The 15,733-nt window shown below is 42.8% G+C and overlaps 1 protein-coding gene across 2 annotated transcripts in view; it reads left to right on the forward strand.

Annotated features, from left to right (window-relative positions):
* The window catches only part of ADD2 (adducin 2), a 422,666-nt gene extending 409,193 nt beyond the window's left edge, over nt 1–13,473 (forward strand). The window contains exon 15 of one of the 2 annotated variants that reach the window (XM_078666540.1): nt 12,653–13,473. In XM_078666540.1, the coding sequence (XP_078522666.1) occupies nt 12,653–12,972 (320 nt within the window). In that variant the 3' untranslated portion in view covers nt 12,973–13,473. The remainder of the gene's footprint in view (nt 1–12,652) is intronic. The other variant, XM_078666541.1, reaches the window with a different exon arrangement.
* Nucleotides 13,474–15,733: the final 2,260 nt, after the last annotated feature.

The raw sequence follows: 15,733 nt of genomic DNA on the forward strand, positions 1-15,733 counted from the left end.
GCGGGGGCCGAGAAAAAAGGGAAGTCTCAAAACGTGTTTTCCCAATGCAATTTCCCATAGGACCTTTAGACACGGCTACAGCCCGAACGGCTGAACGGAATTACACCAAATTTGGCAGAGAGGTAGTTCTCAGTTCCGACTTGTGCTTTTTGCTTATATGGTGTCAATCTGTACAGTAGTTTCTGAGAAAATTAGGGTTAAAGTCATTAATATATCTATGGGCACGGTGGATCCGCGGACTATGCGAGGATTGACATCGTAGCATAAGTGCATCGTCCCGATCACGCGCTCAATTCTAATTGGTTGTCAAGTGGTTGTAAACATTCGAAACCTGGAACTGTTGGCAGCCATTTTGTGCCTCGGTAGAAGCGAGGCTGAAGAAGTCAGTGGAATATGTGTGCAAAACGTGAACAGGGGCAGGTTAGACACACCCTGACCCCCTAGGCCTGTTTAGGGGGTCACATAAGGACCCGTAGGGCAAAAAAAATAGGAAAATATTTTTATTTTAAAGTAGCAGGGTGGGCGTAGGATCTGCGCATTTCGCCACCGAAAAAAAACAAACCATGTATTTTTGAGATATACATCAAGCTTATGTATATACTCGTGCTCCCATGATTATTGCAGATTCTTCACCCGCTCAGTGCTTCTGATACCACTAACTCAGTGACCAAAGAGTTCACACACGTAGTGGTGGGCCCCCCTGCTCGGTGGTTCGGGTCTACATGAGGCGTTTGAATCACTAGGACGGGCCATCACAGCACTTGGGATGGGAGAAACTCTAAAATGGCGTAGAGCACGTGCGTCCCGTCTTTTTTATTGGTAGGGTCACATGTATTGTGACGCAGGTGCTGGATAGGTGGGGTGTGGTTGTATACCAGCCATGAGGGAGTGTGTGTGTGCCGTTCTGACAACTAGACCTGGAACTAAGAAATCACTACAATTCAATCTGGGAAATGTTTCGTTGTTGTGTTTGCCTGGAAGCATAAGTGGAGTGGGTTGGACTGACATATACCAGTGCTGTGCTAGGCTCTGAACCATGATTCTGGAGCTATGGGCGTGGTCCCGTTGTGAGCTATATGAGAAATCAAGTGATGTGGTGTCCGTTTTGTAGTGCTGACGTCACCCGGATCTTAAAAGAAAATCTGTCATTACATCTGTAAAGTCCCGCAACTTGGCCAACATGTAAGGTACGGGGTATCACTGACTATATTCGTTCATAGTTGCATACATAAAAGATGATGGACATGACACATTTCTGCAATTATCAATCTTTGTTGTACATTCAGTGGAATGTTGTAGCTGTAGTAATACAGGTCTGTGAAAGGTAAGGTTTAAGTTGCAGTTTTTGGCACATGAAGGGCAGCTAATATATATATATATATACGTATGTGGTTATTCAGGTACACTGTAGAACTTGGTGCTGGAAATCAGTGTTCGAGCCTCGGAGATGCGTCCACATCCTGTTATTGTAGAGTAATGATGTAATGTATGCGTGCCTGAATATGTATTAGTTTTGGGTTGATTTTGCGCTATATAAATATGCTAAAAAAAAAGGAGGAATAGCCCACACTTACTGTCACAGGTAAGATGTTTGCATATGCTATTTATAGCACAATATATTGTGGTAGGGTGGAGGAGCAGCATTTTAAAAACACAATAAATACACAGACACAGATATTTAGTTGAAGTGGGTACTGGCACATGTGCTCGACTCCATTTTATTACGTTGTTGTTGGTAACAAGTAGAATAGTAATCATGATATCATATACAGATAATTAATCATAAACGGTTTATGACTTCTGCTGTACAACGGTAGGAGCATTGTATGTCAAATAATACACAGAAGATTCTATAGTAAAGTTGTGGTGCACTGAGGTAGGGGCGGTTTGTGTGGAGCCTGCGATGATGCTTGGTCCAGGCAGACCGCACTGGTAAAAATGTGTTTTGACTATTGAATTTTGCTTTAACAAGGGCACGTGGCTATTACTTACGGTGTACTGAGTTAGTGGTACGTCTGGTGTTTATCGTGTGCTCACCCTGCGATGATGCATGGTCTGAACGGGCTGCACTGAAATTATTCTCTGTTGCATACTGGAGAAAAAAACTGGCATTGATGGTTATCAATTGCTGTAAAAACTAGGTGTAGTGATTGCTCCTCATAACAAATTACATGATTCCTCGTCATGCAGTGCATTGTAACTTTCACAAATTGGGGACGTATGTCTGGTGGCGATGTTGAGGGTGATACCCCAGAGGTAAATGTAAATGTAAATGTCATGGTACTTATAGAGCGCACTGTCACCAGACGGTCACCTTGCGGTGTCGCCTATGCGGCTTCCTGGCGCTGTGGAACCCCTCCTGGCTTTCCCTGTGAAGTGTCCACTCCTGGGCACCCCCAGGGTGAAGCCAGGCATCCTTAGCGCTGTTGGGGCCGGTGTGGAGGCTAAGCAAGCTATTGCCCAGAGTTGCAGCGTGGGGCCCGTGATTAGAATAGGCACCGAGACGAGAATTAACAGGTCCGAGGAAATTGAGCCCGAGACCCCGCCGAGGCGGGAATCGAACCTTGGTCCCTGGCCAGAACTTTGCATCAGGGTCTGCCGCTCTAACCATTGAGCCACACTCCTCCACTACTTCTCCTCACAGGTACTTGGTATTGCTGGTGGTGGAGGTACATTTTGACGCAAACTTGTACATTGTTTGTTATCATAGTTCACATGATGCAGCTATTGAAGGTGCTTGCACATACTAGCAGTGCAACAGCACTATTTTTCTCGGCTTTAAATAAATAAATCGAGGCACCACTCTGCAAACGTGGCTCCTGGTGCACTGCTGCTTGGAGGCTGAAGGCCACTTGTGTCCTGAGGTCCTCAGGACACAAAAGGACCTCATCGCTCCACCAGCAGTGTGCCAAAAGAAGCATTTGCAGAGTGGTGTAAATAGGGGCGTGGCCTCGGACCACCTCTCTGCAATTCATCTCTGTGGCGCTTACTGGAGGTACCTGGTGGGCTAGTTGGCCCCAGGAACCCTCAGTATTCAAGGGGAATTAATTCCCCAACTTACAACGCGCCAGGGAGTGCGTTTGCAGAGTGGCTCAGGAAGGGGGCGGGTCATCTGGCGAGATGCCGGCTTTTTTAAAATACTTTTTTTAGAAAGGGGGCTGTGTGGCCCCCCTTTCAGCATTTTTGGGGCCATGGGGACCCCATCCCCCAGGCCCTGACCCCTTTTTATTTATAAAATTCCCCAAAAAACTGTCAGGGGGCCATGCGGCCCCCCTCCTTAGGCCAATTATGGCCCCGGGGACCCCATCCCCGAGGTCGGCCTTCTCCTTTTTTTTCTTTATTATAGGGCAGGAGGACCACGTGGCCCCCTTCCCTGGGCCACTATTGGCCCCGGAGACCCCATCCCCCGAAGCATGGCCATTATTTATTTTATTTTTTAGGAGGGGGCTTCCTGCTCTCGCGTCCAAAAACTAAAGCAGAGTTTGCTCTGGCCCCGCCCAGCCATAGGGGTGGGCATTTCAAGTGCTTAGAGCCCCGGAGAGGTGGTGGTCCCCGGGGCAGTATGGGAGGGGCTTGAGCCCCCAAACACACATTATTTACTATTTATTTTAGCCCTGGGAGGTGGCGGTCCGCGGGGCTGCTGGGGGATTCGCGCCCCACGCATAAATTATAAAGCCCAGGGAGGTGGCGGTCCCCGGGGCTGCAGGGGCCCCCGCTACAGAATTCCGAATTGCCTCTGGGACCTGGCCCATCGGGGGCTTTAAAAAACAAAGCACGGAAGACCGCGCTTTTTTTTTCTTCCATTTTCGGCAGGGTTTGCGCACCGAGTGTGACCCGCCCAAATGTAAAAAAAAAGAATGCTTTTTTGGGGCCTGGGGTCCCTGTGTGACCCCTGAGCAGGCCTGGGGGGTCAAGGTGTTCCTTCCTACCCTGCCCCCTTTTTAAAAAATTGTTTTTTTTACTGTCTCTCTCACCTTTTTCCCTCTTTCTCGGTCAGAAGCACAAGATGGTTGCCAACACTTCCTGGTTTGAACTGTTGGCAGCCAATCAGAGGCAAGCTCGTGCTTGGGAGGGCTCAGCCAATCAGATCTCACAATTCTTAAATATCAATATCTGTAAATCTTTAAATATCTCAAAAACTACTGAACAGAATTACACCATTCGAAAAAGAACGTGCTTTCTGGACCAAGAGCTATCTCTCTGCCAAAGTTAGTGTAATTCCGTTCAGCAGTTCAGGCTGTAGCTGTGTCTAAAGTTTCCTACTGAAATTAACATGAGGAAAACATGTTTTGGGACCTGCCTTTTTTCTCAGCCTCCTCCCTGACGAATCACCCCAAAACTTTCACGACAGGAGCTGACCTGAGTGAACAATTAGTTTTGAAAGTTTTGTGAAGTTTCGTCAAGCGGCGCCAAAGTCATTGGCAAATCAAAAAAACTCTTTTCCTATGGAAACTAGGTTTTAACTATAACTACCTACTAGCGACCACCAGTAGGTAATTATTAACCAAATAGATATATAATAATAATAGCATTTCATTCTGACAGTCTCCAGTAGGTAGTTATAGTTAGGACCATGTTACCATTGGAAAAGTGTTGACTTGCCTATAACCTTGGATCTATGTGACGAATCTCCACAACATTTTCTCAAAAAGGTGCCCCAGATATTTTGTTGTGCATGGCAAGTTTCAGTATGATTTGTCAAAGGGGTGGGGGGGGGGGGGGGGGGAACATGTGTTTTCCATGTTAATTCCCATAGAGTATTTAGGCACGCCTGTAGCCCGAACCCCTGGATGGAGTTACACCAAATTTGGCAGAAAGCTTGCTGTTGGTCCACGGAGTGTGCTTTCATTATTTGGTGTAAATCCACTCACTTGTTTGTGAGATAGCATAGGAAATCCAAATGTATATATCTGGGTGGAGCCTAACCACATATCTCATGGCGAGATCGGATTGGCTGTCAGCACTTCAACCAGGAAGTGATGCAGCTATCTTCGGACCAATATACACGATAGCTCCCCTTTGAAATGCATTGTAGTGAATGGCAGGTTGAGGGTCACAAAAAGGAGAATGTACAAACGGATTTTAGATATAATGTAAATAATTTCTTGCTAAGGTGATTTTTCCCTGTGGAAAAAGTCTTCTGCTGGGATTTCAAGAATCATGTTTGAGAGAAAACAGTTTTCTGATGATTTTCCCGTAAAGGTTTTAGAAGGTACACCAAAAGCTAAAATGAGAGCATATGTTCAATAAATTCAAATTGTTTCTTAGCCATATGAGAATGAAGTCTGACACTCGCAGTAAAACATGTACTTCCAGCAGAAGCAGCCTGTCAGTTGATTCCCTTGTGTTCTACTGCAGCGTCCCAGAGTGTTCTAAAGAACAGCTAGAGTGCTAACAGTCTAAAACATTTAATTTAGAAAGGAACAAAATGAAGGGGTTCATGTCATAGAAATTATGGTTAGTGCTGTAGAAAGTACAATTAGGACATGTTTTAAGTGAGATCTCAAATATCTGCCTGTTATACTTCAACAGGAGCAGCCAGCCAGTTGATTCCCTTGTGTTCTACTGCAGCCTCCCAGAGTGTTCCAAAGAACAACTAGAGCCCTAACAGTCTTACTTATGACAAAAGTTTGGCATCCCTGAAGCCATCTTGATTGACTCAAACTGATAAAACATTTAATTTAGGTAGGAACAAAATGAGGGGTTTATTTTGACATAGTACCATGCGGTGTCCCACAGGGCTCTTCATTAAGCCCAACACTTTTTAACTTATATGTGGCCCCCCTCGCTGAAGTAATACGAGAAAATGGCTTTACGCCAATTTCGTACGCAGACGATACACAGATCGTCATCTCCATAGGCAAAGACAGTAATGTAACAGCCAAAAAATTCCAAATATGCATGCTAAAAGTCAGTCAATGGATGCAACAAAATTGCCTCAAACTCAACGGAGAGAAAAGTGAGGTAATGATTCTGGGAGGTAACGCAGACACCTGGTCCCCAGACTGGTGGTCTCCTGAACTGGGAATCAGACCAGAACCCTCAGAGAAGGTTAAAAATTTAGGATTCATGGTCGACACAAAATTAGCATACGAAGCCCAAGTAAATAAGCTAGCCTCGTCTTTCTGGCTGATTTTAAAAATGATAAGAAAGATACTCCTGTATCTGCCCCAAGACACACGTAAAACGGTGGTGACTGCTCTTGCACTTTCGTGATTGGACTATGGAAACGCGCTATATGCGGGAGCCAGAGTAAAAATCATTGAAAAAATGCAGCGACTCCAGAATGCGGCAGCCCGACTAATACTGGAAATTCCGAAGTTTCAGCCCATTAGCCATAAACTGGAGTCGCTACATTGGCTTCCAGTGGCCAAAAGAGTCAAGTTTAAGTCGTTATGCCTGACATACAAGGCATTGCAGGGCAAAGGACCACACTTCCTGAAAATGTACCTAAAACATTATGAACCGTCTAGGCTACTCAGATCTGGACAACAAAAACTGATAGCGATACCCAAGATTAAGCGATCAAACTGGGGAGGAAGAAGTTTCCTCGTTCACGCAGCACGGACTTGGAATCTACTGCCACTGGATATAAAAAACAGTCAAACATTGGAAATATTTAGAAAGAAAATTAAAACATGGCTATTCACTGTATAAACGGCGCTAATCACTGACCTGCTCAGGATAATGGACAAATCATAGCGCCAAGACGCCTCCGGGCATTCGCGCTTTAGAAATGGAAAAATCAAATCAATCAAATCAAACATAGAAATTATGGTTAGTGCTGTAGAAATAAAAATTGGGACACGTTTTAAGTAAGTTCTCAAATATCTTCCTTTTCTATTTCATTAAAACATTCTGTCATGTTGACTGAAATATGCACGTTCACCACCAGCAGCAGTCTGCCAGTCAAGTCCCTGGTGATTAGCAGTTTCCTGCAGTGTTCTCATGAACACCTAGAGTCTCCCTAGAGGGCAACAAGAGAGAAAAGAGCCGAAATATAGGACAAATATCACCCAAATGTAGTCCAAGTATACACAATAACAGAAGTGTGCAAAACATAGTTTTTTTGCAGTTTTATATAGTGCATACTTGACCCGAAGGTATTGGAGTGCTTTACAGGAGCATCAGTTACATTACACAAGGACACATTCCTTCTGGATTTTAGGCATGGGGAGATTAAGTGATTTGCCCAGAATCACAGGATGTCGAGCTGATGCCGAAAAGTACACCTGGTTCCTCAGTTGCAAAGTCTGCAGCTCTGGCCGTAATGCCACATTCTCTCCCCTAAATGCAACATATAATCAAGTGATCAACTGGATAAAAAATTAAAGGTTAGCAAGTAATTTAAAATAACTTTTTCACTATTTCAGAACTCAGAAAATATGTCCTCATTTCAGAGTAGTAACCATAATTTCTATGGGAATAAGATCCTCTCATTTTTATAAGCAATCAGACGTGCCACACTTTTGTAATGAATATAGAATGCTAGCAGTCTTGTTGTTCATTAGAATACTGTGGGGAGGCAGTTGTTAAGGGCATGTACTTGGATAATTTAGGGCAGGGAGGAGGGTACAGAGGCAACAAGTTCACTGTGCTGGGCAGGCAGGAGGGGTAGTGGCAGCACAACAGACCACTGAGGGTAGGGGAAAGCGGGACAGGGGCAACAAACCAACCATGCAGTATAGGCAAGAGAGGTTGTGGCAATATAACAGACTATTGAGGGCAGGAGGAAGAGGCAGTACAAGCATATATGCCAACAAACCCAATTCAGGCCGGAGACTCCTGATGTCTTAAGCTCAAAATGATTTGATTGTATTTGTCTCCTAGCTAATAGCTCCTCTTTTTCAATGAAAATCAATGGGGAAAATTAATTCCCTGGTTTTTTTTTCCTTCAAAATCTCCCTCTTACCAAGTTCAAAATGTTAGCAAGTATGGTATATTAGATCAATGAGGGCAGAAGGAATGTGGTAGGGACATGGACTTGGATAACAGAGGGCAGGACGGAGATGACCAGGGGCACCAAACTGACCCTACAAGGCAGGCGTCAGGGTTACAGCAGCACAATACACCACACAAGTCAAGCGGAACGGCAGTGCAGCACAACGGACCATGGTAAGCAATAGGGAGGGGACAGAACAATGCACGTTGACAACAGAGAGCAGATGGGAAAGATGAAAAGGCAGCAAGATGAACATACCGGACAGACAGGAGGAGCAGTTACAGCATAACAGACAATGAAGGTCAGGAGGGTAGTGGTTGGGGCACGAGAATAGAACAGACAAGGCAGAAGGAAGGGGATAGGGACCTGCACATTGAAAATGGTGGGCATAAGGAAGGGGCAGGGCTGGAGCAGCAAGCTGCACATGGAGGACAAAAGGGATGGGTAGGGGCTGGACACAGGCAAGAGAGGGCAGGAGAAGGAGCTTCACAGCAGAGCACATGGGGTAGGCAGGAGTAGAAGTTGCCGCACAACAGAGCACAGAGGGCAGAAGGGAGTGGCAGAAAAATTAACCGTACAGGACATGACGGATGGGATAGAGGCATGGAACTCGAACAGACAGAGTGGAAGTGGCAGGGGACAGGCAGCAGTCATCGGATCATGCTAAGCAGGTGGGAGGGGTAGTGGCAGCTCAACACTCAGAGTAGATCGGAGGTTCATTTGAGATGCCATCAGTGATGTCACTGACCATGTCATGAGTGATGTAATATGTGAGGTCATAAGCAGTTCATTGCGGGGTTGTAAGTTATAGTTAGTTCAGGTAACCCCCCCCAACATCAGGACTGGGAGACAGGCATGGAACACTGCAGACTCATTGAAAAAGAGATCTACAAAGGCAGAGGGTTCCCGAGGAAATTCAACATGGTCTAGGATGGCTGGGATCTGGGGGGATAACTTAGGTAGGGTAGGAATAATGTGGGCAGCGGGGGAGAGCTTTATGGTTCACTCGCAATGGAACTGGGACATGGGGTGGTGGGAGATAATGAACAGTGGGCATTGGACAAAAAAAACATTGATCCTAATTACTATGCAGGATACTGGGGTGACTGGGGTCTATATCATGTTATAACGTGTTTGTTATTTGTGCGTTATCATATATAAACAGTAACCATATATTCTAAAAAAAAGTGTTAATTATTACTTAATGCTCCACCCTAACTAGAATGAATCAGTATTACACAATGAACATAATTATCAGTTAACTAATTATTAAAGCAATAATTGTTAATTATTACTTAAATGCCCACCCTATATTCCTACAAACCCAACATCCCACACCTAAAATATAACTAAAATATAAAGTTATTACACAGTTTACGTAATTAATAATCAATTAAATAAGGAATACTAAATTAATCATTACTTAATTATATCCCCATCCTGTACCCCTACAAACCCAGGAGCCTGCACCTATAATATAGCAAAAATATATAAATATTACATAATTGACATATTTAATAATCAAGTAAATTATTAGTTAATTATTACATCATTAACTTCCCACCCTATCCCCTACAAATATAGCAACCCGCTTCAACACTATAAAATACTTTTATTAATTAAATTAAACTTAAATCTCTTAAAATTACCAACTATATTTAAAAATATTAACAATTATACAAACAATGACGCATTAAATTAATATACGAAACTAAAACACATTGAGATAATTAAAAAATTATATTTTTTACAACAATTTTATTGAAAAGAATATTAACAATGATACTGTTAACAGCGATATTTCTTACCTGAAGAGAACGATATTATTGACAACGATATTTCTCAGTCACAATATTTTTTCTGATATTTCTGTCTCCCAATACTTACAACTCAATATTTTGTCCAAATACCCTTGGTTCTAGAAGTTTAAAAAAAACTCCTAGGAAGTCTCTCTAATGAGGGAGTTTCATCTCACTTTTAGGATGTTTCTGTAGAAACGTTAACCCTTAGTAACATAGTTGTGCCGTTGTACATTTGGGTCGTGGAATGTGTTGAATAAATGGCATTTCCCCATTGCCAGACCTTGCGCTAATATTAAGTTCCCAATTTACTCTTTCACGGGTGTCAAAATGTAACTAATGTACACCAAGAGAATGTGTGATAAACTAATCTATAGCCCTACTGGTACTAAAACATTGTGGATCGTTTACTGTATTTCAATTAGTTTCAGAAATATTTTTGGATTAGAAAAATCCCTTCAATATAATATTTGTAATCCAAACATTTATTTAATCTCCATCATTGTAGGAGTATAAACATAAAATTCAAAAGCTCTTTTGCTGATGAACGATGTTTACCCAGTTCACACACACTAGGGTGTTTGTAACGTTCAACAGATCAGGTGGCGGTTTCACAGCTGTTTCCTTGTATCTCTCAGGGGACCTAGATGTCACTGCATGGGGTGAGAGTTTACGTTGAAAGATTATTACTGATTGACCAGAGTGCTCCACCTGCGTGGGCACATTGGATAGAATGCAAAGAGTTAATGAAAAGATACCAACGAGTGTGAGACCTTGAGTGTGAGACCTTTCCTCATTCAAAAACACTGTAGGGCCCATATGTCATTTTCCAGCCAATTAAAGTCTCCTGGTGCTTCTAGACAACAGGCCTTGAAGAGGAGAAATTAATATCTGCAAAAGCAGCACCAGAACCACGTGTTCTTGATTTTGAAAGGAAATCAAGAGTCTCTGAGCGTGACATGGCAGTGGTTATATATTCATGATTACTGAACCTAGAAGATTCCATTTCCTTACATTACTACAAATTTCAACATGCCCACATGCATTATTGTTCTTTTTCAGCTCATTCTTCACCAGCTGTGTACTTTCCAGCTTAACACTTTACCAACTTTTCATTCACAGCCTTAAGACACTGATCAATTAATTCTACCTCTGGCCATTTTAATGGCTTCCTGGAAACTCAGATTATGTTTGACTCATAACTTCTCTTGTAATTTTAAGTTTGCAGTATTCAACATTATGTGGCCTCTGATATACCCCTCCCCACCCAATGCCATTAAGCATGCAAGACTAAATGTTTGTATAATCTTTTTGCCATTTTCCTTTCTCTTTGGAATTGGCAAATATCTAAACATACTGCCTCTGTACCCACTCAGGTGTCTAGCAGCAAGGCCACTTTCCTGTCATCTGAAAATTACTCTCTGTATCTACCATGAGGTACACTCAGAACAACCCAGAACATATTGTTCCAATGATCCCACGGTATTGTGAGTATCCTTTTAGCAGATTGAAAACTGTGCACTATTGAGCTGATCATCTCAGTTGGCACTAGCTTCTTTCTGCTACCTATGCATAGGAATGCCCCACAATGCCACACAGGATTCATTAAGGTAGGCTTAGCAACTCCTGGATGTTCACAAAGTCGGTTTGGGATGATCTTAAAAGTTTATCTACCACTTGTCTTTTGTGGCTATGGCAAGGTAGTGTCTAACTCAGTCGCTGCTTCTCCCGTGAAGCATTAGTGGGACAGGGAGAAGGGGGATAATGGGGGAGGGGGGTTCATTTACCTGCCGGCGGCCGCCATCCTCTCCATCCTCTTCGTGGCTTCTGTTTGAAGAGGAAGTTCCAAAGCTCCCCATAGCCAATCACAACGCTGCATTGCAATGGTGTGATTGGTCTGAACGTCGTGGTTCGGCACTCAGATGGGGAAGGGGAGCCTGGGCATGTTTTCCACCCAGGCTGTATTGCAGCCTGGGTGGAGAACATGCAGTGTGCATGAATGTTTGGCCAGCCCCAGAGTGCCGGCCAAACATTCATTCACACTTTGGTGGGTGCCACTACTCCTCCCCCAGCACTGCCCAGCATAGCCCTGCCCCAAAAAACTGCATCAGCACAGAAAAATAAGATAATAACTTTGCGTTATTATCATTTTATCTTTCCTTTTATTGCGACCTGAGAGGAGGAGCTGTCCCTGGTCCAACGCCGACTTCGATACTCTAGACACTCAAGTAATTTTGTGTACTGTGTTTCCGTGGACAGACACACATACATATACACGTTATGCAGAGCCTTCTTACGGTACAAAAAGGTGCTGCTGCAGGTTTTTTTTTTAGCTTTAAAGGCTCACATCTAGACGTCTTTCCAGGGCTTAGGTTGTCAGTTGAAATGTAGGCAAATCATAATTAAAAAAGCACTCATTCATCTTCATAGCTGTGGTGCCAACAATTGTGTCCAGCTCATCAGATGTATGTAGCTCCATCCTCCACAACAAGCATGAGCCCAGCTGTTCCAAACCACAGTGGTAGGATATGAATATGTGGGTGCATCACCTGTTATATAAAGTTCACATCTGTGGATAGTCTAGTTTAGTGTGGTTCTTCAAGTGGGCCACTTGCGACTGAATGTTGCATTTGCCACATGGCTCTCATAGTTTCTGATGCTTTCCATGATATCACATCGATTTCACCACTGTTAAGAGGATACCCCATGCAGAATAATACACATTTTACACAATACACACGTCAAAGTACAGGATACATCTGGGTGGCTCAGTTGCAGGTAGCTGGTTACCTGGAACTGAGGCGCATGTTGGAATTTGGATACAAGTTGTTTACAATTACCAAGCTAAGAAGTTTAAATGTTGTCATTGATAAGAGATTTCCTACTTTCACATTATTTCCTTTTTATTTAGAAGGTGCTCAGAAGACTGAAGAAACCACGGTGCCTGCTGATTCCAATACTGCCGCAGAGAGCGCATTGACTACGGTGCTAGAGAATGGTAAAGAGGAAAGCCAGACTACATGTGATGACACCATTGGTTCCAACCAGACGCCGGCCAGTTTAGGGACGGACACTGAATCCACCAAAGACAAAACAGAGTCTGTAACCAGTGGCCCTTTGTCGCCAGAAGGTTCTCCATCAAAATCCCCATCGAAAAAGAAAAAGAAATTTCGCACTCCCTCATTCCTAAAAAAAGGAAAAAAGAAAGAGAAGGAAAAACCTGAATCCTAAATCCCCACCCATATTTTATTTCCAGTAAAATTGTTGTGACCACAGAAATTGTTTACATTAGTAACACTGTATTCAGCCTTTGTTTCCGTCATGGATTATGTTTTAGAAACAAGTGAAGGGATAACTAAAAAGTAATGCTTCCATAATCCAATTCAGAGATTTTCTAAAGAAAGCAGAGTGCAAATGCCTGTACTCTTTTTGGCAGTGCAGTTTCTAGCGTTAATTATATTTTACTATGCACTTGGGGAAGAAAGGAAATGGTTTCATACCACGGACACTGTCATCCATTTTTGTATTCTGAGCACCATACACTTTCATTCAGAAATGTGCAGATCAGTGTATTCCTAAAGTGCTTGTTGGGGCATCAACATAAAAAGCCAGAAACCAGAATGTGCTGTGATGGGAATCATTAAACTCTGCAGCTGAACCTAGATCGAGCAGATTACTACATGCAACTTGAAATAATGTCGTTTATTAAAGCGAAGCAGCTCGTTTTATACACTTATGTTGATATTTTTGTAGTTAAAGCTTAATTTACCTGTACACTCTGCTATTAACATTTGATATCATGCATCTCTACGACAACCAAAGTATTCTAATGGTTCCATCATTGTGAATCAAGTGAGAAACTATTTAATCTGCTGAACAACATGAGAGATAGTCTACAAATAACACAAGCAGTCCATTGTGTCCACTGGCATCTTTCAATATGTGGTGTGTGAGCATATGTTGAGACAGTGTCAATTACCCTATGAGATGCAAGCACTGAAGTACTTATCACACAAAGAGGACCACCAGGTGACTGTGGGGTTTCACACAATGTGGCATTCAGTCTTCAAACTCTGAGCCTTAGGAATCATTCTACTGTGGCATGACATTGCCACGCATTGATATGCAGCTGACACCGAGCTCTACCTCAGAGTGCCATCTCTGTAAAGCATTAATCAGCTTAAACTCTTCCTTGACTCCCTTCTGACTGCATGCCCCCCTTTGAAACTGAGCTCTCTCTGACTCAGGTGTTATCTGCTGTTTGTTTGGATCCGCTTTGCCCTCGCTTTACTGCATGCGACCACTTAACCAAACTGAACAAAGCTGCATCTTAGCAACTGCATCTACTCTAAAAACTTAAACCTCTAGTTCCTGCAGAGGACTTCAGTACATTAACACAGCCCCCAAATCATTCCGTTGTAGATAATGGTAATGCAGTTCTCCTGCGACTTTCCAAATCAGCTTTACCATGCCTAAATCCATCCTTAACCCTGTGTGTCATATAGCGCGGGAATCATCTTCATCAACACACTTTATTCGGTGTTATGAGTAAAACCATAAAGGTCAAACAAACATGATTAGAAACATGTTCCCCAATACAGTTTAACAACTGTTGATACATCAAATTACACTGGGCTTATAATTAAATACATAGGGCCCGATTCACAGAACTAACTTAAGACAAAATCCTAAACTTACTACTATTTTGGTATTCACAGAAGGCACTTACTCATTTTGGTATTCACAGAAGGCACTTACTCATTTCGGTATTCACAGAAGTTAGGAGTCCTAACTTTAGGACTCCTAAATGCCTTCTGTGAATACCGAAAGTCTTAAAGTTAGAATTTTTCTCAATTTAGTAGTAGTAAAGTTAGGACTACTAACTTTAGGACTCCTAAATGCCTTCTGTGAATACCAAAAGTCTTAAAATTTGGATTTTTCTCAATTTAGTAGTAGTAAAGCTAGGACTCCTAAATGCCTGCTGTAAATACCGAAAGTCTTTAAATTAGGATTTTTCTCAATTTAGTAGTAGTAAAGTTAGGACTCCTAACTTTCGGACTCCTAAATGCCTTCTGTGAATACCAAAAGTCTTAAAATTACGATGTTTCTCAACTTTACTACTACTAAACTGAGAAAAATCCAAATTCCTCTCCGGGAGTCAAAAAATCAAATCACACTCTTACTGGTCTTTCTTACTGGTTTCTGAATTCTGGTACTAACTAAGGTTAGCTTTCTTTCAAAAGTGTCCTTTTAAGGCACTAAACTTTCCCGAACAACAAATTTTGCGAACGGTCTCCTTTGTCTCTTCTACAACAAGAAGTAAGTTTCAACTTTTTTCAAGATATCTTCCCTTCACGCAGCAGAGACCCAGACTATAAGACAAGTTTTCTTACATGGGATGCCCAAGATTTAGAAATTATCCTAGAAGACACTCGGAACCAGGTTTACTAGCTTTTCATGCAACGTAGCAGACATCCCCTTGCAGACTGGTCAGTCACTGACTACACCCGTATGCAAGGGGATCTCTAATCCCCCTTAAAAGTGCAGGCGGGTTGCGGCGTGCACTGTGTAAACATGTTGTGGCTTCAAAGCAGCCACTCATTTTTTCACAGGAATGAGCTGCCCTGGTGCAGCGCATTCCATGTAATAGGGTGCACTTTCCCTGTTTGCTCTTGGTGCACCTGTTTTAAGGTGTGCCGGGCGCAAACATTGAAAGTGCGCCATTTACGTAATAGGGCCAGATATGGTCCTATACCAATATCCCTCATATTCATGAGCTAATGGGTCCGATGGTGTTCTACCTTAATATTAGAAATTAAATAACGACCAGCTTTTATATGGACTCCGCAGTATCAGCATACCATCAAAGTAAGCAGAGTTGGAGTTACATGCACTTTTATCTCTGCTTCCCTGTTTATGCTTAACTTGATGATATGTTGGTAGTTGTTCGATCGATATTCTTGGCCTTGATATTGTGCAATACAAATTGTAC

The sequence above is a fragment of the Lissotriton helveticus genome, chromosome 11, assembly GCF_964261635.1.
Source record: "Lissotriton helveticus chromosome 11, aLisHel1.1, whole genome shotgun sequence".
Lineage (NCBI taxonomy): Eukaryota > Metazoa > Chordata > Amphibia > Caudata > Salamandridae > Lissotriton > Lissotriton helveticus.